Source organism: Phacochoerus africanus, chromosome 9 (genome assembly GCF_016906955.1).
Source record: "Phacochoerus africanus isolate WHEZ1 chromosome 9, ROS_Pafr_v1, whole genome shotgun sequence".
Lineage (NCBI taxonomy): Eukaryota > Metazoa > Chordata > Mammalia > Artiodactyla > Suidae > Phacochoerus > Phacochoerus africanus.
The window spans coordinates 33,064,614-33,086,338 of record NC_062552.1 but is presented as its reverse complement, the minus strand read 5'-3'; the positions used below and the strand labels follow the sequence as shown (position 1 = coordinate 33,086,338).

The window sequence follows — 21,725 nt, the reverse complement described above, 5'->3', positions numbered from 1 at the left end:
ATCCAAGATGTCAACAGTGCCAAAGTGGAAAAATCCTGCTTCTGATCCTTAAAATACACTACTACTGGGGTACGGGAGTGGGGGGGACTACTAAGCCATCCCAGCAGCAGAGGGTTGGGAGAGAGAATCCTGCTACAAAATAGTGTGATACTGGGCTTGCCAGAGACCAACAGCTGGATGCAGCCCATTTCCAGCAAATGTTCTGTCTTGAAAAGTTGGGCTCTGGCAAAACAAACTGGGGAATGGTCCCTCAGGTCACACAGACTTTAAAAAGCTTTCTCATCAGTTTTATTTAATTAATTAATTTATTTATTTTTTGGTCTTCTAAGGGCTGCACCCCTGGTATATGGAGGTTCCAAGGCTAGGGGTTGAATTGCATCTGTAACCTATACTGCAGCTTGCGGCAATGCTGGATTCTTAACCCACCAAGCAAGGCCAGGGATCGAACCCCCGTTCTCATGGATATTAGTCAGGTTCTTAACCTGCTGAGCCACAATGGGAACTCCCAAAACTTTTTTTGAAAATGTCCTGATCACAAAAGAAATAGTGCAGTGTTTGAAAAAGAAAAAAAGGAAACCTACCAGAAATGGCACAAAAACTTCAGGCCTCTTGTAATCTCACTACCATGTACTATTACTTTTTTTTTTTTAAAGGACCACACCTGTGGCATATAGAAGTTCCCAGGCTAGTTATACATTCTACTCTATACAGTTTAATCATAAGATTTTAAACTCTTTCTCTTTCCTTTTTTTCTCCCTCCCTCCCTCCCTCTTTCCTTAGGGGTCAAACTGGAGCTGCAGCTAAGGTCTTGCCACAGCCACAGTAATGTGGGATCCGAACCACATCTGCAAGCTACACCACAGCTCCAGATCCTTAACCCACTGAGTGAGGCCAGGGATCGAACCTGCACCCTCACAGACACTGTCAGGTTTTTAACTTGTTGAGCCACAGAGGGAAATCCTGTACTATTTTTCTATCACTACAAGAAGGGTAGATAGATTGCCACTTACTTTTTCTCCTTTGCACACGTGTCCACGCCTAGCTGTTGGTATTCCCCTGTACAGGCGGCCACCTTATTCAATAAAGTCCTTGTTGACGAAGTTATGAGCTACTTCCAATGTTCCGTCATTACCAAGAACATGATACCAAATAATCTTTTGCTTTTTCATCTGTGCACTTGTGAGGCCTCTAAGTTCTGAGAAGTATAAATGCTAAGTTCAAAGGGTATGCATATTAAAACATATCTTAATTATAAGTAAGTCTTCACTACTTTCATATTCATTAGCCAAGTCCTATAGCTACCAGGCTGTATTAAGAAGTCGTCACATGAAATCCTTCATTAATAAACAGACTACTTATAAAATCAGCCCTCCTTGTTTAGTAAGTATCTGAACCCAGAATGTCTATCCTACCCCTTTTTCAGTCTCAAATTGATTCTCTGTAAGCATAGGACAAATGACACAAATATATAGCAGATTAACTGCAATAACTGCAAATCTTGCAAATGATAGTGGATTTAATGACCTTGACAAATAATGCTAGAGAACCTCAAATCTCAAGCAAAGCCACTGAGAAACGTGAATCTGGCAAACACTGACAACAAAGGGAGAGGTGGTAAGATGATCAGATCGCTTACAAGAAAGAACAATGTGAAAATCGAGAAATTGAGGTGCATAGGAAGATGTCAAATTTTTTTTGCAAAAATTCCCTTTATGATTACTCTGCAAAAATCAAATGGGAAGGATACTGTAGGATACTAAACATGGTTTCACTTGAAAAATAAACACTTGTTTCTTTGTTCATTATAAGACTACATTTGAAATTACTAGCTTTTATAATTTTTAGTTTCCACATTGAAAGTGTTCCCCCTCCACTGCCATTAGACTTCCTCTCTCCCCTAATCCCAATGAAATTTTAGTCCCCTTTTTTTTCCTTTGGCCACCCTGCAGCATATGGAGTTCCCAGGCCAGGGATCAGATCTAAGCTAGTTTCGACCTATGCAGCAGCGATGCCCGATCCTTAACTCACTGTGCTGGGATGGAACCTGGGTCCTGGTGCTGCAGAGATGCTGCTGATCCTGTTGTGCCATAGCAACAACTCCTTGGTCCCCACTTCAAGTGGGTTCACTTAAGGTGACCTTTTTTCTGGTGTCCACTTGCTCCTTGAGCTAAGCAGGCCCACTGCTCTTAGAAGCCTAGGAGGAAGTCTGCGTCCCACTGCTGATTCTGGAATGGAAGGCAAAGTATTTCCTACTACTGCCTGATCCTTACAAGGCTGATGCATCACATGGGACAATTGGGTCCCTTTTCTCTTACCCCCTTAAGAAGTCACTGAGGAGGGATCAAAGAAGGCTGTGCTTGGTTTGCCTTCCACCCCGGCCTTCATTCCCAGCTGCCAGCCAGGGACCAGACCCCAGCCGCACACTCCTGATACCCTGGCCGGCGGGGCCTCACAACCCACCCTGGGATACCTGTCAGCATTCCTGGACCAGCGGGAGAGGATGCACACCAACAAGGGCCCTGAAAACAGCTGGGAGATCTGTGGCTCGTCAATCTTGTGATGCAATGTGGTCATTCTGAAACATACTGTCAAGGGCCGTATAGCAAGAGTCATCAAATATATCTGCTCCAAAGTCTATAAACAATATACACATTCAACCTTCTCCCTACAATTTTAAAATAAAGTATACAACTTTCTACAGATAGTCTCAGACTGTCAAAGCTGAAAAGAACCCAAACATGTTTAAACAAATTTCATTTTTCAGATGAGGAAATTGAAACCCTAGGCCGGGGGTCAGCAAACTTTTTTCTGTACAAGCTCAGAGAGTATAGTTTAAGCTTGGAGGCCATAGGGTCTCTGTTGTAACCATTCAAGTCTGTTATAGCACAAAAGCAGCCACAGACAACACATAAACAAATGTGTGGTTGTGTTCTGATAAAACTTTATTTATGGACACTGAAATCTGAATTGTACATTACTCTTCACATGCTACAAAAACACTGTGCTTGATTTCAGCCACTTAAAAATGTGGAAACCACTTTTAGTGGGCTACACAAACAGGTGGCTAGCTGGATTTGGTTCCTGGGCCACAGAGTATGCTGACCCCTGTCTTAGGCCACTCTGATACCCAAGTGTAGAAACACCAGAGCCTATACTGTCATACCTTTTTTATTTGCTCCTTGCTCTTCTGCCTGTCCACATCAAAGACTCTGATCTGCTTCACCACAAAGTGTACTATTAAGGAGCTCTATAAATGTTTTGCACATTTTAGGAGCAATAGTAAGATCTATCAGAAACGTATGCCAGGCCACAGTTGAAAGATATATAATTTTATACAATATTATGATATATAATGCTATGTTGTGCATTACATAAAAACAACCAAGAGAAAACAGAATAAACTTGAGAAACTCACTAAATTTGAAAAATAGGTTTTATTTTAACCAGTGGTATTGTATGACATCCTATATGGCATAACTGATTACAGCCAAGATCATGAATACAAATAAAATAGCATATTCCCTCATTCTCTCTTTTGCTTTCTGTTCAGAGAAATCAGGAGATGGAGCATTATGCTCGGAAACCAAGGAGCTCTGGCGCAGGCTCCAGCTGAGTCCGGACTCCTGGAGCATTCAGCCTCTTAGCATGGATACGGTCCCCTGTGCAAAGACCTTTATGAAAAAATATTCAGAGTGGTATTTCTGTAGGAAATCACACTAGCATTTACAGCAGAACATGGCTGATAAAATTCATCTTGCTGTGTGGACTGTGAAGATCTGAAGTGCATACAGAGGAGATGAGGCCTTTGCATTCACTTTCCTTTAACGAGGGGGCAAATGCCAGGTGAGGCGCGATGGCCACTGGCTGCCTCCTTCCTTCTCGCTCCAGTTGACTTGGGGGTTCTACCCTGTCCTTCTGGAGTTCATGTATCACTGCACTGTGACAGAAATGGAGACACCTTGGCCCAAACACAAGATTCTGTCACCTGGTCAACACTGGAAATGGCTCTGCACTTCCTTCTTTCACAAAAGGTTTAAATACATGGGCCCTTATGTAGCACAAGATGCCTGAAATTCAGAAAATTATGAAAACAACTCTTCTCCACCCCTGAGGATATTTCATCTTTATAAAGTTGAAAATACAAAATATTAAAATAATTTTCCCTCTCTCCCCATCAAAAGGAATCACATTCTCAAAGGATTCCTGCAATATACAAAATTCTGAAACAAAATTTATTTCTCCTCAAACCAAGACCAAGAAGTCAATGTTAAGCTGCCAAGAAGACCCTTTTTCCAAAGGAGGGTGGAAAAGACACCTCATTACTTTTTTAAAAAATAACCATATTTAGACAAAGACAGGAAAAGGAGTTTCTGGCCTCATGAGCTTTTATTTTTCACGTTGATTTTCAGAATTTCTTAGCATTGGTTAATGGGAGTGAAGAGAACAACCTGTTTTCCAAAGTCCAAGATATTCCTGGGACAAGCCCTGATCTTTCCTGGTTGATGGCTCCCTCAAAGTCATTTGTTGAAAACCAGATGGCAAGAATGAAAATGCTATACATCCACCTGTTCTGTTTCTTCATAGTTTTCACATCAAAAGCACCTGGAGTATCAATTGTGTTCAACACAAAATAGCACTGGGGGCTGAAGAGAGGATGACATCACCTGCCCACAGCATCAGCTGAGGTGACACGTGTTCTGAACTACCCACAAAGTCTTCACTGGCAAATTGCCTGGCACCAAGGCCTCCCAAAGAGAACAGGACAAGCAGCAGTGCATGCTCAAAGCAAGACGTGCAAAACACATCACTCTGCTAGGAATAAAGAGCACACGGGAAGTACACGGACAGCAAGAACCAGCTTCTCACTACCCAGAACGGTACTTAAGAAACCTCTGCACTGAAGGTGGGGAAAGCAGAGCATGGCAACGACACCTGGTGGGGAGGTGGGGGAGGAGAGGGAAGCACACACACGCATGCTCACACATGCACACACGGTGCCTCTGAAGGCTCCCTTGTTACTTCGGGTTCACAACTGGCTGTCTGACAATCTGACTACTTGCCTGGCTCAGAACTTCATCCGTGGCACTCTTAACTACACGTTCTTCTCTCCTTTTAAGGCACAAACACATTTATAGTTTTAGGTACACCTGCTGAGTTCTGAGAATCATGCTAAGCAAGTTAGTCATAAATGAGCGCAGAGAAGCCAGGTGGTCCTTTTGGCTGATGTTTTGAAGGGACGGCTTCAGATGTGAAACGAACAGACGGTGCGAGCCTTCTCTCTGTGCCTCTGCGGGGTGTGGTCAAGCCAAACCCCTACCAACAAGGGTGGCCGCAGGAGAGGCCAAAATGGCAAAAGCATGACTGGGGGCTGGGATGTTTAACATTTTTCACTTTGCTTTTAAGAAGCCCTAACAAGATGGCAGCTCCTGCTGCCCAGCTGACTTTCACAAAGAACAAGCAGAGACTGCCACGGAGCAGGGGTCACTCCACGTAAAGTCACTGTGATCATAGTTAGCTCATAATCTCTTACCCTCCCACAAAGTCAGACAGACAGACAGACACACACACATGGGCACGCACACCCCCCCCTTCCACCACGGAGGAAATCTTTGCAACAAGAGGCACTTGAATGATATTCGGAGAGTTCCCATGAAAAGGCCTTCCCCTCACAGTGAAGTGGGATCAGCAGAACAGAAACCGGATTCTCAAGACTCCATCTCTTCTTGGTCGAGGGGTGGCGGCACAAAGCTGATGACTTCATCGTAGGTCAGGCCTAGAAATCAGGAAGGAAAAGGAGGACATGAAAGTTCGGACTATTCATTTTGTTGGCAAGCACCCTAACTTCTAAGCTCAAGATCCTTCCTCCCTGTCCAGACTAGTGGTTCCATGGGCCATTTCAAATAACTGCCTCACCGCTTGTGTGTGATATCCTGATGGAACATGTGATTCCACAGAAGTTCAAGGATACATACAAGAGAAGCATGCTTTATTGCTTCTTTAACCATCCAGTGCCTCCTCTTTAAAACTCTCTGAAGATGCTTGAGAATAACATAGTGATCCCATTTGCTGTAGCAACAGATAGTCCTGGCTTTTGAAATTTCACTGGAGTTTTCTGAATGTGTGTTTTATGGAGAGACTATGAAACTGAGCACAGGAGACCCGGGTTCTATTTCTGGCTGTGTCCCTAATTAGATCTAAGGTAACAGTTAAGATGTTAACTTTCTTCACCCAAGTTCTATCAATTATAAAACTGTAAATGCACCCTATCCCCTACTTAGCTGGGAAAGATGGTATAAATGCAAAAATTCTGAGAACCTCAAAGCTCTATGCAGACGTGAGGGGCTGTGCACAAAATCAGACCAGACAGAAGCATCTCAAAGGTCCAGAGTGTCATCATCTACAACAGACAGTTTCCATCAGAGGAACGTACTCATTCTACATTAGAGACCTAACGACAAGGTTTAACGAGTTGGATTTAACCAGGAGTCCACACCTCCACCCCCCACCCCCCTGCCCTCCCCCACTGACAGCTTTTGGTTTGTGGTTCACCTGGCAAAGATTTTTAAAGCTACGTGTTCATCATGCTCAGACTTACTTTTCCATTCATCTATAAGGAGGTCCCTGCTTTCAAAAGACTGATCGTAAGGATCAGCCACTGGTTCATCATCAGGATCATGGTACTGAGCAAAGTAGGCATGTGCAAGGGCTTGGGCTGCCGTAATTCTCTTATCTGAGTCCAAAACAAGCATCTTCTCCAGCAAGTCAACAGCTATCAGTGATGCAGATTGGAAGGAAAAAAGAGTTTTTAACACACTGCCAAAAATGTATGCTTTATTAAGCAAAACACAGTTTTGACCTTTTACACCAAAACAAAGAATTCTCCTTCAATTCTGGGATGTTATTCCTTTCCTCTTTTATTTATTTATTTATTTATTTTTTTGGTCTTTTTAGGGACACACCTGCAACACATGGAAGTTCCCAGGCTAGGAGTTGAATGGGAGCTGTAGCTGTCAGCCTAGGCCACAGCCACAGCAACGAGGGATCTGAGCTGGGTCTACAACCTACACCACGGCTCATGGCAACACTGGATCCTTAACCCACTGAGCAAGGCCAGGGATGGAACCTCGAACCTCGTGGATACTAGTCGGGTCCATTATCACTGAGCCACAATGAGAACTCCCCTTTCCTCTTTTATGTTTGTTTGTTTTTGTCTTTTTTGTCTTTTCTAGGGCTGCACCCGCAGCACATAGAGGTTCCCAGGCTAGGGGTCTAATCGGAGCTGTAGCCACTGGCCTACACCAGAGCCACGGCAACTCGGGATCTGAGCCGTGTCTGTGACTTATACCACAGCTCATCGCAATGCCCGATCCTTAACACACTGAGCAAGGCCAGGGATTGAACCCGTAACCTCATGGTTCCTAGTTGGATTCGTTAACCACTGAGCCATGACAAGAACTCCCCCTTTCCTCTTTTAAATATATGTGTGCATGTGCATGGATGGATGTTGTATTTTTTCTTTCTTTTCTTTTTTGGCTGCCCTGCAGCATGAGGAGTTCCTGGGCCAGGGATTGAATCTGAGCCAGAGTTGTGACCTATGCCACAGCTGCAGCAATGCTGGATCCCTAACCCACTGAGCCAGCCCAGGGATCACACCCATGTCCTCAGTGTGGCAGAGGCACCATCAATCCCATTGCATCACAGTGGGAACTCCGGATTTTATATTTTTTAAGAATACATTACTAGGAGTTCCTGTTGTAGTACATTGGAAATGAATCCAACTAGGAGCCATGAGGTTGCGGGTTCGATCCCTGGCCTTGTTCAGTGGGTTAAGGATCCGGCGTTTCTGTGAGCTGTGTGTAGGTTGCAGATGTGGCTCAGATCCTGCGTTGCTGTGGCTGTGGTGTAGGCCAGTGGCTATAGCTCCAATTGGACCCCTAGCATGGGTACCTCCATATGCTGAGCGTGTGGCCCTAAACAAACAAAAAAAAAGAATACATTACTAAAGAAGAATTTAAAAAAACAACAGATTATGTATGAGCAAACGTTTGTGGAATGTCAGTGTCGAACTGCTCCCACTGCCGTCAAACTATCAGAATGACAGTCTGTAACTGAAGTAATCCACAAGAGGTGAGTGGGGCTAGTATCACACTTTTTTGTCCCCTTTCACTGTTTATTTACTAACCTAAGGCAAATGAATATACATCAAATGGACTGCCAAATAATGAACAAACTGAGGATTTTATGTGGGTGTGTGGGTGAGACGTGGTATTTGGATAAAAGAAAATTTTGTTTTTAAAATTTTCACTATGAAAAATTTCAGTATACAAAATAATAGGACAGCCAGTACTCATATGCTCACACCCATATCCAACAATTATCCTTCTATATTTATCTATGTACACACATATTTTTTGCTGAACCATTTTAAAATAAAATTACAGACATGACATTCTACTTCTAAATATTTCAGCATACAGTTTCCTGTATAATCATAAAACTGTTATTATATCTGACAAATATATAATTCTCAAGTATCATCTAAAATCCAGTTCATGTTAAAGTTTCTCCAATTATCCCAAAGTTGTTTTTTATACCTAGTCTGTTCAAACCAGGATCCAATTAAGGGCCACGGATCACATCTGAGTGAGTTTCCTTAGTCCCTCTTAATTCTGGAACAATCCCTATTTTTCCCAGTTTTGACCTAAAAGACCCCACCCCATCTCACCCGTTTTCTTGTGCTATCATGTACTTACACCTTGTTTTTCTCTATCCCTTCTATTTCCTAAAAACCATGTTAGATCTAAAAATTTGCTAAGAATTGCTTACACGCTTTTGGCAAGAGTACTTCATGGGTGATGCTGTCTACTTGATGGCACATTAAGGTCATCCGTCCCATTAAAAATTAAATTTGATCACTAAGTTAAGAGATTTATTTTTTGCCCCAAGCAAGTAAATTGTGTGTAGGCAGCACCATGTGAATATTTTTTTCTTTCACTCACAGCTTTTAGCATCCACTGATTTTCCTTCCAAGCAACTATTTCATAAGGGGTTATACAATGGTGGACTTTTTCTAATTTTGTTTTACAAATGAGGATGTTTTGAGTTTCAGAAAGGTGGCACTTGGGAGGATAAATACTGACATAACCACAGTTGTCACTTTGGTGGAACAAAGGCATATGAGGAAAGGGGCAGGGACGGGCTATAAAGGGGATGGACCATTTCCTGAAGAGGTCTACACTGTGTACACTGGACGCTGTAAAGACCCCTGTCCTGCAGCCTGAATTCCAGGGTAGTCTAAAGGAGAAGTGTGGGTTTCAGAGGAAAACAGAAGCAAAGTGAATATTTATGTGTCACATTCATAGGTTTACACGTTTAAGCACTGGGAAAACTGCCTAGATATATATTCTTCTCACAAAAAAATAACTTATCAGGTGTTGTTTGGATCTTATGATGAGTCTTTGCCACCCAGGATGAAAAGTAACACATCATTATAACCAATACCTTGATAAGAAATAAGATCAAGGTTAAGAAAGATTCCTCTAAGATCTCGACAGATACAAATACACACCTTACATCAAAGGGCAATTTAAGTTCTGTTTCATGTTTTGAGAATAATGCTGAAACATGAAGTCAGTACAGACAGAAGAGAGTGGTCAGTGTTTACACTGTTGGTGCATTCCTACTCGGTTAACACGCTGGGCACAATTAAGTTCCTGGTCAGTAACATGCTCTGCCTGCAAGAAGAGACTATGACATCACTATTTGGCAGTGGGCTGACAGGTCTGTTCAAATTTGAGAAATGCAGTGCTGAGCAAGGGGTAGCCCACAGCCTCCCTCAATTTGCTCACACCTGTACTGCTGAGTGGTATCCAGTTCTCTTGAATGCTTCAGTGTCACAATTCCAGAAGAGGGGGACACACCTATAAGATTGGATGTGACCTAAATAAGCTTCGGGGACACACACATATCCCCTCTTCCCCCAAAAAATGAATTAAAAAATCTCAGTTGGCCATCAGGAAGTCAAGTGGTGAGCACTGCCATGTCTAACACATGAGCTGATGTGAAGAAAAAAATTCATAACAGAATGAAGCTACCAGGACACAGCATAATTTCCAACATCCTACCATACTTATGACTTAAAGGATCTCACAGATCCATGAACTAGATAACACGGTACAAATAAATCATACAAAGCCAGTGAGAGCACACCAGGGCAGAGGCAAACCCAACCAACCCTGGTAGAATTCTGTACACCCCTAATGAGTCTGCGGATTTCTTCTTCTTTTTTGGCTGTGCCTGTGGCATATGGAAGTTCCTGGGCCAGGGAGCGAACCTGAGCTGCTGCAGTGACAACACTGGATCCTTAACCTGCTGAGCCACCAGGCGCTCCCTGTGGATTTATTTATTCCTAGACACGAGAGTGCCCCAGCTGAGACCTGGCAGACTTGCCACCTCCAAGGTCAACATGGACACATCTCTAACTGCTGAACACTTCAAAGAGCACAAGCATCTCCGCCACTGTAAGAATTATCACAGTAACACTAAGCCACTCTCAAGCAACCACCATGGATGAAGTACTTAAAAAAGTAAAACCACTCAGCCTTCACTCCAACTTCTGAAGAGGCTGTCATGGCTGTCAGCTCTCAGAAGGATAAAACTAAGCCTGAGGCACAGCTGCTGGGACCTTTAAGCAGAGGGGTGACCCAAACTAAGATTTATAAATAGTGCTAAGATACAATCTTCAGAAAAGGATGAGGGTTGACTGTACTATTATCACAGCATTGCCCCACTCCCATCAGAGGGAGATCTTAGTCTGATTTTTGTGTGTCTGCCATTAAACAGCACTGTCTACTGGCTTCCGCTAGAGTCAGGAATTAAGGCCTCAGCAATATCACTCTGTGGGACCAAAAGAAGTATACATCAGCCCCCAGTTTTAAGGAATAAAGCAACTCCTCTTTTCAGCCAAGGCAGTACACGTCCTGCAGCTGCCACTGTCCTGCCCCTTTGCCAAAGATCCTGGAAGTGATGGTGGCAGGAATGCTATGGAGACATTCCTTACAGTCTTGGGTGGCAAACTACCTCCACAAGGAAGAGAGACTGGTTAAGTCTCTGAAGGGCAAAAGGAGAAGAGGACAAGGGAAGCAGGACCTAAAGCACTGGGAAGCTGTGGGCAGAGCAGGGACTGCAGGGAGCTCCTGGGCGGGTCTGCCAAACACCCTTGTGTTTCTGTTGTTTATATCCTCAGTGTGGACACCATAAAATGATGACAGCAGTGAAGGAGCCGCAGGCTTTCCTCCGTACCCTTTTCTGTCTGTGTCCCTCAACCTTTTCTCCTGACATTTTCATGACTTTCTCTTTTGTCACTGAACCAGCCTATTTCCCCATCAAATTCTGTGATCATATAAACACATAAGCATGGCGTGAGATTAAAAAAAAAAAAAAAACGAAACCTGACAATACAAACATGGATAACAGATGGCATTATTTACCACCTACCAGGTTTAATTAATGGTACTATATGTGGTCAAAAGGAAACCCTCTTCTTCAAATCCCTAGTTTATGTCATAACCAATATCCATGAGATGAGGATGTAGTCAACTTACCCAAGGGATTGGCACCAATAAATACATTTGCAAAGTTCATCTTCGGCATCTGGGTCAAAGACTGAATGTAGTTTCTTGCCTGCAAAACAGAGGTTTTCGAAATGGCTTTGTTCAGTATTGTTACCACTCTCAGAGTCCTGGTCCTGTCAAGTGTTAACTGACAAAGCCCTCGGTGTTGAGGAATGTGTCTGCTAATCATTAAAGACTTTCGGAGTTACCCATTGTGGCTCAGTGGAAGCAAACCTGACTAGTATCCAGGAAGATACAGGTTCGATCCCTAGACTCACTCACTGGGTCAAGGATCTGGTGTTGCCATGAGCTGTGGTGTAGGTTGTAGACTCGGCTCGGATCCTGCATTGCTGTGGCTCTGGCATAGGCTGGCAGCTACAGCTCTGATTTGACCCCTAGCCTGGGAACCTCCATATGCCGCGAGAGCGGCCCTAGAAAAGGCAAAAACAAACGAAAAAAACTTCTCTGAATCTATCTCTCTAAAAATTCCTGTTTTTTTTTTTTTTTTTTCTCTTCCAGCCACACTCACGGCCTATGGAAGTTCCCAGGCCAGGGATCAAATCTGAACTGTATTTGTGACCTACGCCACAGCTGCAGAAATGCTGGATCCTTAACCAACTGTGCCAGGCTGGGGATTGAACTGGCAACACCACAGAGACAAGCCAGATCATTAACCACTGCGCCACAATGGAACTCCTAAAATTCCTGTTTTTAACACAGCTCAACAGTAAGGGTATGTATGTATATATATTTATGTACATACGTATACACACACACACATAAGGTTAGAAAAAGCTCTAGCTGCTAAAATAACTTCACCTTCTTTTAAAAATTTATATATAATTTAAATTGACACAGCTGATTTATAATATTAGTTTCAGGTATAACAGTGATTCATTATTTGTACAGATTAAATTCCATTTAGAGTTATTTTTAAAATATTGGCTACATTTCCTGTGCTGTATAAACTATCCTTGTAGTTTATACATGGTAGCTTGTAGCTCTTATTAGCTTCACCTCCTTAGTCACTGCATGCAGAGGGAGCAGGGGAGGCCCACTTTGAAAATCAGCTGAGAATCTTTCTGATTTGAAAAGAAAGCTTTAGGAGTTGAGTATCGACATGCCTGTAATCCCTTCCTACTTGAGGGTGCAGACAAGAGACATAAGTGGTAAGAGAGACCCGTCTCATTCACAGAACAGCCTTCCCTCTAACAAGATAAATAAAGACTACTTGCATATAGCTGAAGTAGAAACAAAGCTGCTAAGAAGGGCCTCTGTGTTGCCAACATGATCCCCCATATGATTAAGGGCACTGTAGAAAGAAGTGCCCAATCATCTCTGATGATAAAACTAGAGTAAAGATTAAATAGCTAAGCACTGTTTTTTCTTTTTTTGCTTTTTTTTTTGTTGTTGTTTGTCTTTTTGCCATTTCTAGGGCTGCTCCTGAGGCATATGGAGGTTCCCAGGCAAGGGGTCTAATCAGAGCTGTAGCCGCCGGCCTACACCAGAGGCCACAGCAATATGGGATCTGAGCCGCGTCTGCAACCTACACCACAGCTCACTGCAACGCCGGATCTTTAACCCACTGAGCAAGGTCAGGGATTGAACCTGCAACCTCATGGTTCCTAGTCGGATTCGTTAACCACTGAGCCACAAAGGGAATTCAGCACCGTTTGTTTTTTTGTTTGTTTTTTTAAAAGCACTTAACCCTAACTGTTCATATTTATTTTATATTATTTGTATATTTTCTTTTAAATATAGTACTTATTAGCATTAGATATTTTGTTTATCTATTTACTTTCGGCTGTGCCATTGACATGCATAAGTTACTGGGTCAGGGATTGAACCTGCACCACAGGAGCAACCCGAGCTGCTGCAGTGACCTCGCTGGATCCTTAACACAGTGCACCACAAGGGAACTCCAAGATTTTTTGTTTCCTGTTTTTGTTTTTAATAATGAACTCTTCTTTTGGTCATTAAAAAAAATGAATGAACAGGAAAGCATACTAATGGCCTTCAGTTAATACACCTCCAGCTGAAAACCTTAGATGGCAGCGTACCCTAACTGCAGGCACAGAACCTTAGGAAAACACAAACCTCCTGAGCACTAAATTCACAAAACCCCAATATAAAAGTAACAGCATTTTCCATGTACCAGCCTATAAATTATATTCTCAATCCATAAGGACTGGATGACATTTTATCCCAAATGTCAACATCGGGCGATAGAATATAGGCAGTTACTGCCTTAGTAGCCCTCAAGGCACATGCAAGCATTCGGTGACATTAAAACTGTGCTGGTTATCCAGTGGCAATAAAGTGAGAAAGTGGCCTTCTCAATGAGATATCCTCGGATAGTCTATTTGCTCTCACCTCATGGCTTGGCATCCTGTTAATGAGATAAGCTGGGGGAGTCCCCGTCAGACGCATAATCTGCTGAAGCTGGTTAATATCTTAGATGCCGAGTCAAGGGCATTGTTAAACATCCAGTGTGAAAAATAATTTTCAACTCAAGTTTTTAAAAAGGCCAAAAAGCCGCCCCCCAAAGATAAAACCTACTCCCACCCATTCCACCCACCCCAGGCCAGCGCCTGAGGCTGCGTGTTAAAGCATGCTTCCATGAATGGCATGAGGGTTAGTGGGCATAGAGCCAGTGATGGGCCATGTGGAAAAGAGAAACTTCCTTTGGTTTTAGCATCATCTTTGACATTCAATATTTAGGCTCCCTGGAAAGAGACTGCCCCTCGATCCAGGATGCCAGCCAGAGAACTGTTTTTAAGTACCAATGGCCAAAACCTGTTTGCTTGTAGGATAAATGGAGATGACTTTGAGATAGATGGAGAAAATTCTGACTTGACTTTGGACAAAATAAAATGTCCGAGATATACATTTAAGGTAGAGGTTAAATTTTTGTGGCACAGGTTCTGGTGATTCTCCAAAACACCACCCCTTTTAATCTAAGACCAGGGTGGCTGTGTGGGGTGATAAGCAACGCCAAGTTTCAAAGACATTAGTAGTGATACATGTAAAATACATGCCACAAACACACAATGGTCAGTGAAGGGGAGATGGGAATAAAGTTAGAAGCTAAGGCAAAGTTACAAGCTGCTGACAGTATTACAGCACGCCACACGATTTCCCCACAAGTCTCTTTAACAGGTGAACAGACTGACTTCACTCACGAACAGTGGGAAGGAAGCTGGTCAACACTATGCAAGCATCTGACAAAGGTAGAACTATGAGGTTTTCCAAAGGTACAAGCCCATAGGTAAGTTGTAATCTAAACTTCCCTCTTTCAACTGTCCCATCGATTTTTTTTTTTTTTTGCTTTTTTTAGGGCCACACCCTCGGCATATGGAGGCTCCCAGGCTAGGGGTCGAATCGGAGCTACAGCTGCCAGACACCAGAGCCTCAGCAAAGCCAGATCCAAGCCGAGTCTGTGACCTACACCACAGCTCATGGCAACACCAGATCCTTAACCCAGGGATCAAAACCAGGGATCAAACTTGCATCCTCATGGATCCTAGTTGGGCCCGTTAACTGCTGAGCCACCTAGGGAACTCCAAGCTGTCTCATCAATCTTAACATTACAAGAATGCTTAGTTTACCACATGTTCCTAGAGCAGGGTGATGGGATTTTTAAAATCCTCAACACAATTCAATAAAAACCTTTTCATATTCCCTAACATCCCTTCTCTGTGGCTTCCCTCAATAATCTTTCCACTTTAGCTCATCCTCTGAACTAAATTCCCTAGTGGTTAGATTACTACGAACACATGTTTAAAGCTGGCTATTAGCAAGGAGCTGGGGCTGTGTGTTCCACCCTGCATTTAATGCTCCCTGGCCTGAAGAAGGGGCCGGCATTCTCACAATCAAGTTTAGATTTACCTCTAAATAAATTACATAACAAACAGTATCTCAGGTGCCAAGAGAAAGAACAAAAGGAGGTCCCTGAGTAGTAGTAGAATACCAGCTGAGTTTAAAATGTTAAAATCCTACCACTTCTCTCTTCTTTCCTATAAGCAATAACTTGGCCTATACATTTTCTGGTTTTGTCTCCTTGAGTTAAATAGGTTTTATATTCCTCCCTTTTTGTTGGGAGGTTAGGAAGACTATATTTCCAAAGAAAAATGTGAGAGTGAGCCAGTGAAAGGGCTTTTGCTTTTTTCATATGACTTTTTTTGTCCTTTCACTGATGACTGTAGGTACCAGGTCACTGACCAGAACAACCCTCTCTCCTTAGCCAACCACCATGACCCATTTATCCCCCTTCTCAAGACACATGCTAACTTGTTCTCAGTCAGCCATCTATCACTGCACTCTCTTACTCAGGATGTCCTATCATTTAGGGACTGAATTTCTATCAACCAATAAGTAATGGCATCACTTCTTCATTACTTTTCAGGAATAACAAAAATAGCTATTGCTTTTCTCTGTTTATTACATTCCTTCACTAATATATATATATATGTGTATATATATATATATACATATATATATATATATGTATATATATATATATATATCTTTTTTTTTTCTCTTTCCTAGGGCCACATCTGCGGCATATGGAGATTCCCAGGCTAGGGGTCTAATCAGAGCTGTAGCCACCAGCCTACGCCAGAGCCACAGCAACGTGGGATCTGAGCCATGTCTGCGACTTATACCACAGCTCATGGCAACGCCCGATCCTTAACCCACTGAGCAAGGCCAGGGATCGAACCCGCAACCTCATGGTTCCTAGCTGGATTTGTTAACCACTGAGTGACGGGAATTCCTAATATTTTTAAATTATGAAAATCTATAAACAATTTTACTCACTGGGCTTTGTTATTTATACATCGTGTGTTCCACACATCATGTGCTTCTATTTTTCTCTTTTTCTTTTTTTTTTTTTTGGCCTTTTCTGGGGCCGCTCCCGTGGTACATGGAGGTTCCCAGGTCTAATCGGAGCTGTAGCTGCTGGCCTTCACCACAGCCACAGCAATGTGGGATTCGAGCTGCGCCTGCGACCTATACCACAGCAACACCGGATCCTTAACCCACTGAGCAAGGTCAGGGATCGAACCCACAACCTCACGATTCCTAGTCAGATCCGTTAACCACTGAGCCACGACGGGAACTCCACATCATGTGCTTCTAAGATAAACTGCTACTTTGGCAATATCACTAATATCAAATTAATCTTGTCTACCCTTTGCAATGTTTAAGTTACTTTTATGCACTTGCCATAACTATGTAGGAGAAAAATTTTTTTCTTATTCCTATACTCAATATGATAATTATTTAAGTTCCCTATTCTGATACTCAATTTTATTACGACCAATTCTATACTAAAGTTGTTGAAAAGTAGGATGTGTGGTATTTCACACAAAATAAAGACATTACATTATTAGGCCAGGTACTTAGTGTTGTTTTTCTTTAAAAAAAAAAAAAAAAGGATTAATGATGGCTATAAGCTATCATTTTACCCACGCTTTTTCTTTTAGATATTCCTGTGACTAACAGCACATATCTACAGGGCATATTGTTGAGGGTGGGTGACAAGACTGAGCAAGAGCTGCTAGTAGCTATCCCCAGACAGGGAATTAATTTGCTCTCTCAGTCTCATTAGCACTAGTCATTAAAAAACCAAGCTCCTTCTCGACCCCACTCCCTTGCCCCTGAGTCCTCTCTATTGGCCAATCTTTCTAAGCAAATGCATTTTAAACAAAAAGCACCCCCCTCTCCAAGCATCCTTCCATATCTTCTTTGATTGACTCCAGGACGGCTTCTGCATTTGATAAAGCAAAAGAAAACACTCCTTCAGTGTGTTTTCTTCAGACACTGTGGCTGATAACTCTGACAATGACTTTTATTTTTTTAATTTTTATTGTTTTGTCTTTTTAGGATCGTACCCGAAGCATATGGAGATTCCCAGGCTAGGGGTCGAATCAGAGCTGTAGCCGACGGCCTATGCCACAGCCACAGCATCGCCAGATACAAGCCACGTCTGTGACCTATACCACGGCTCATGGCAACACCGGATCCTTAATCCACTGAACAAGGCCAGGGATCAAACCTGCATCCTCATGGATACTAGTCAGATTTGTTTCCAATGAGCCGTGATGGGAACTCCTGACAATGACTTTTAAAACAGCGTGCAACCACATGAGATTAAAGTTTAGATCATGTTATCAGAACATCTGGGATCTATGCTCAGTTCTGTCAAGTGACTCAGTGCGTGACTTCAGCAAGGCTCAGCCTTTCTGTGCTTTTGCTTCCTTCTCTTAAATAAATGAATGAAACAAATTAAAAGCCTGCATCTGGTACTCAGCAGTCTTTCCAAATGGGCAAAAGGACCCCTTCGGTCAGAAATGCTGGGAGGAGAATCCAGGAAGGCACAGCTGGATCTTGGCTCCAAGGCTCTTTTCTCCTTTTATCCAACTGCCTGGCAGCAGACAGAAGGGAAAAGGGAGAGAGACTGAGCTTACATGATTTCTCTCATGTCTATGGCCCAAGAAAATGACCACCAGTAGGAAGTCAGAACCAAAGTAAGCCAGAGTCACATTCCCATGGCTTCTCCTTGCTTAGAAGGAAAACATTAGTGCCAAAGCTTTTTCTCAGGTTAGTCAAACTTGTAATTACAAAGGCAGGTGGTGGGAGGAAAGATTTACAACCTATTCCTGTGAATCTGAGGTTTTAGGAGCAGGGCTGTTACCTCCGACAGTCTGGAGACAGGGGAGAGAGGGACCCCTGTTGGGAATAGACCTCCTTACACAGGAGGTGTGAGCTCTCTATTCTAAAACAAAGCAAGTAACTTCCGTAAAAGGGCAAGTCAGTGCAGATGATGCACATTTCATTCTTTTGGTGATAAAACTAGACTAATACATGGCAAAGCTCATGCTCTAAGAATAAACACTAACCAAAAGATGAAAAGAGCCCTTGAGTATATGTAAAACTTTGAGGAAGAGAAAGTCATGACTGGAGAATAGAAATAACACATTTTTCATTAATCTCTTGGAATGAATTAGAATCTCAAATCTCATTTACTGGGTGGGATACAACCGCCCAATACAAGCTCCCATGATCTAGAATTATATACCCAGATAGTGAGAAAATGAAACACACTCATGCATGTGCACAGCCAGGTACATGTATGTACACACACACACCACACACACACACACACCCACCCCAGAAATCAGCACACAAAGGGCACATGTGCTTACAAACACACCCGGGTCAAAGTACAGACTGATGGAAGGCAAGTGGCAGAGGCTCCCCACAGGGCAGATAATCACAATCAAAGCATCAACTCACAGACTCTGAGGAGATTTTCTTCAAAAGCTCAGCCCCTGGGGTTCCAACGAGTCTTAAAATGAGCTTCAACTGATCAATATCTAATGGTGGACTATAAAGGAAAATGTTGGGACAAAATAAAAATGAAAACAAACAAACAAACAACAAATAAAACAAACAAAATAACCCAATAACAAAAATTTAAACCCCAAACCAAGCCAAAACGGTGAATTCACTTAGGTCAAGGCTTCTGCAGGACGGTCACTTCAAGTAGAACATGCTCCTCCTGTACAAAGACTCAAAACACTACCACACCCGTATCCAACTTATATTCCTTTTGTGCATCTGTCAACATCCCCTATCAGGAAAGTGAGGCGACTTTAGCTGGGTACTTAGCTGCCAAAGGTAGCAAGTGAAAACACAAAAGCTGCACTTAGTCCACATGCTCAGACCACACCTGTCTCCTTACCTTCCACCAAAGCATCAGTGGCCAGTCAAGCATAGAGTGGTGGTCAGCAAAGCCACAGAGGAGAAGTAGAGAGCAGAGGAGCGAGGGATGCACGAGCCTACCTGGGAATGTTCCCCTAAGGCTTGACCTATGGAGCTTGTAATATGACAGGGGCCTGACCACTGGAGCACGTCCTCCAGAAAACCTCTCTGCGCATACTGGCTGTGGAGGCAGAGAACTGGGTGACAGGTGGCCAGCAGAGGGCTCCACGTTAATGCAGTACGCAGAGGCTTCACCCTTCTCAATGCATCAATAAACCTCACACCCCACAAAAGCTCCAAATGAGAGGTCACAATGCCCAAACCTTTATTGTGGCAGCCAACTCTTCTACGTATACTCACTACGTGTGTGCATGTATTAACCAGAAGACAAAACCCTTCCATGTGTTATTGCTTTTAGCCTTGCCTAAAAAGCTAAAAGGAGAGAAAAAAAAATCTTATAAAAATAGCTTTCAATATTCCCTATGAAACTAACACAACACATAAATCAACTCTAATGAAAAAAAAATAATATTCCCTATGAAAATGTGAGCAGTTTATCCACAGTCTATACTGGCATGAGGGGAAAAGAGGGAGAGGATGACTGTCCTCTTCTGTCAGGCTTTTCTGCATGATTAGCGCATTCTTAACTTCAGGCCTCGGCTTAAACTTCCTCTCCTCAGAGAGGCTTCCCCCAACACTCTATACAAAGAAACTCTGCCCACCCCCTTCCCTGTTGCCCCCCAGCACAACCTTGAGAACAGCACTGTGCTCAGCACAATCTGTTACTGTGTTTGCCTCCTGTGTCTGTCACCTCTAGGATCTGCAGCTCTGTGAGAGGGGCTGCCCTACCCGTTCACCTGCTGCATGGTGGGTCCTCAAAATAGATGAGAAGGTACAGCAGGATGGAGAGGAGAGAGAATGGAAGAAAATATTCCTGTTTATGACTATACATACTAAAACAGTATAGTGTGACTTAAAACCAATGACCTCTGCGAGCCACAGATGCCTGAGTTACAGGAATTAGTTATGCAATAATATCTTGCCCTGTTCTCCCCTTCACCCACCCACCCCCCGATATGAAACTGGCCTAAATGCAAGAAAATTCTAGACAGGAGTTAGCAAAGCCTAACCTGTTGCCTGCTTTGAAAATAAAGCTGTGTTGGAATACAGCTGGGCCATGGGTTCACATACTGTCTATGGCTTCTTTCACCATACACAGCAGAACAGACTGGTTACAACAGAAACTGTATAAAATATTTACCATCTGGTCCTTCAAGAAAGGTTTGCAGAACCCCATCCTAGACCCAAACAACTTACATTCTATAGGAAACAAGGATAATTAAAAGCAAGTCCACTCACAGAAGTTATTTCTGAATTAAGAATGGAGAACTTTGTTATCTGCGAACGGCAAAAATCAATGTGTTCTTAATGTTAAAATTTCAGTATTTCTTCAAGGTGTTGTCAAGAAAACAATCTTTTTTTTTCTTTTTGGCTTTTTAGGGCCATACCTGCGGCATATGGAGGAGGTTCCCAGGCTAGGCGATGAATCAGAGCTGCAGCCACCAGCCTACGCCAGAGCCACAGCAATGCAGGATCCGAGCCGCATCTGCAACCTATACCACAGCTCATGGCAGCATCGGATCCTTAACTCACTGAGCGAGGCCAGGGATCAAACCCACAACCTCACAGTTCCTAGTCAGATTTGTTTCCACTGTGCCACAATGAGAACTCCCAGAAAACAATCTTAAAGCGTACATTAACAGAGACTGAGCAGGGAACAGGGACAGATAACATCAAATTAACTGTACTACAATAATCTTAGTACAGGATCATCTTTGCTTATTTAAAATGATTCAGTTTATGAAAATTTAGTTCCCTCACATTCTTAAGGAACAAATTTAACTTGGTAGCTATCCCACAAAATAAAGTATATCACATAACGTGAAAAAAAATGGACTACTTAAATTCTCAAACAGGTAGTTTTACAATATACGCATCAAAATTAATCTCTAGAAATAACGCTGTGGAGACTGACACTCTTGTTTTAGACTTCTGACTACTGAAAATGAGTCAGGTTTCGCACTCCCTCTGAGGAAGACAGAAGACTCTGGGCTGTGTTTCTCAACTGCCTTAACTTCACCCCAACATACTTGAGACATATGCCACTCCCACTGGTCACATGGGACACTACAGCAATGACTTCAGGGACCCCATGTGTTTCTCTCACCTCAGCCAGTACAAAACAATCTCAGGCCTGAAAAATAACACTCTAGTTCCTAAGCCTCACATTCATGGCCTTCCCTAATTTGGCATCCAGCCTCTTTTCTGACTCTCTCTCAAATATTA

General features: G+C 42.9%; 1 protein-coding gene across 5 annotated transcripts in view; it reads right to left on the bottom strand.

The window, feature by feature from the left end:
- Positions 1–3,415: 3,415 nt before the first annotated feature.
- Positions 3,416–21,725, bottom strand: part of MAPK14 (mitogen-activated protein kinase 14) — a 69,639-nt gene continuing 51,329 nt past the window's right edge. The window contains exons 9-13 of one of the 5 annotated variants that reach the window (XR_007137037.1): positions 18,912–18,991; positions 11,604–11,682; positions 6,596–6,769; positions 6,316–6,397; positions 3,416–5,773 (exon numbers count right to left, since the gene is read on the bottom strand). Coding sequence is in view for 4 of the 5 variants with exons in the window: in XM_047796085.1 (XP_047652041.1) it covers positions 5,706–5,773; positions 6,596–6,769; positions 11,604–11,682; positions 18,912–18,991 (401 nt within the window). In the remaining variant the exon portion in view is untranslated. Of the gene's footprint in view, positions 5,774–6,315; positions 6,398–6,595; positions 6,770–11,603; positions 11,683–13,985; positions 14,066–17,074; positions 17,383–18,911; positions 18,992–21,725 lie in introns of those variants that run through there. The other 4 variants (XM_047796085.1, XM_047796086.1, XM_047796088.1 and 1 more) reach the window with 4 other exon arrangements.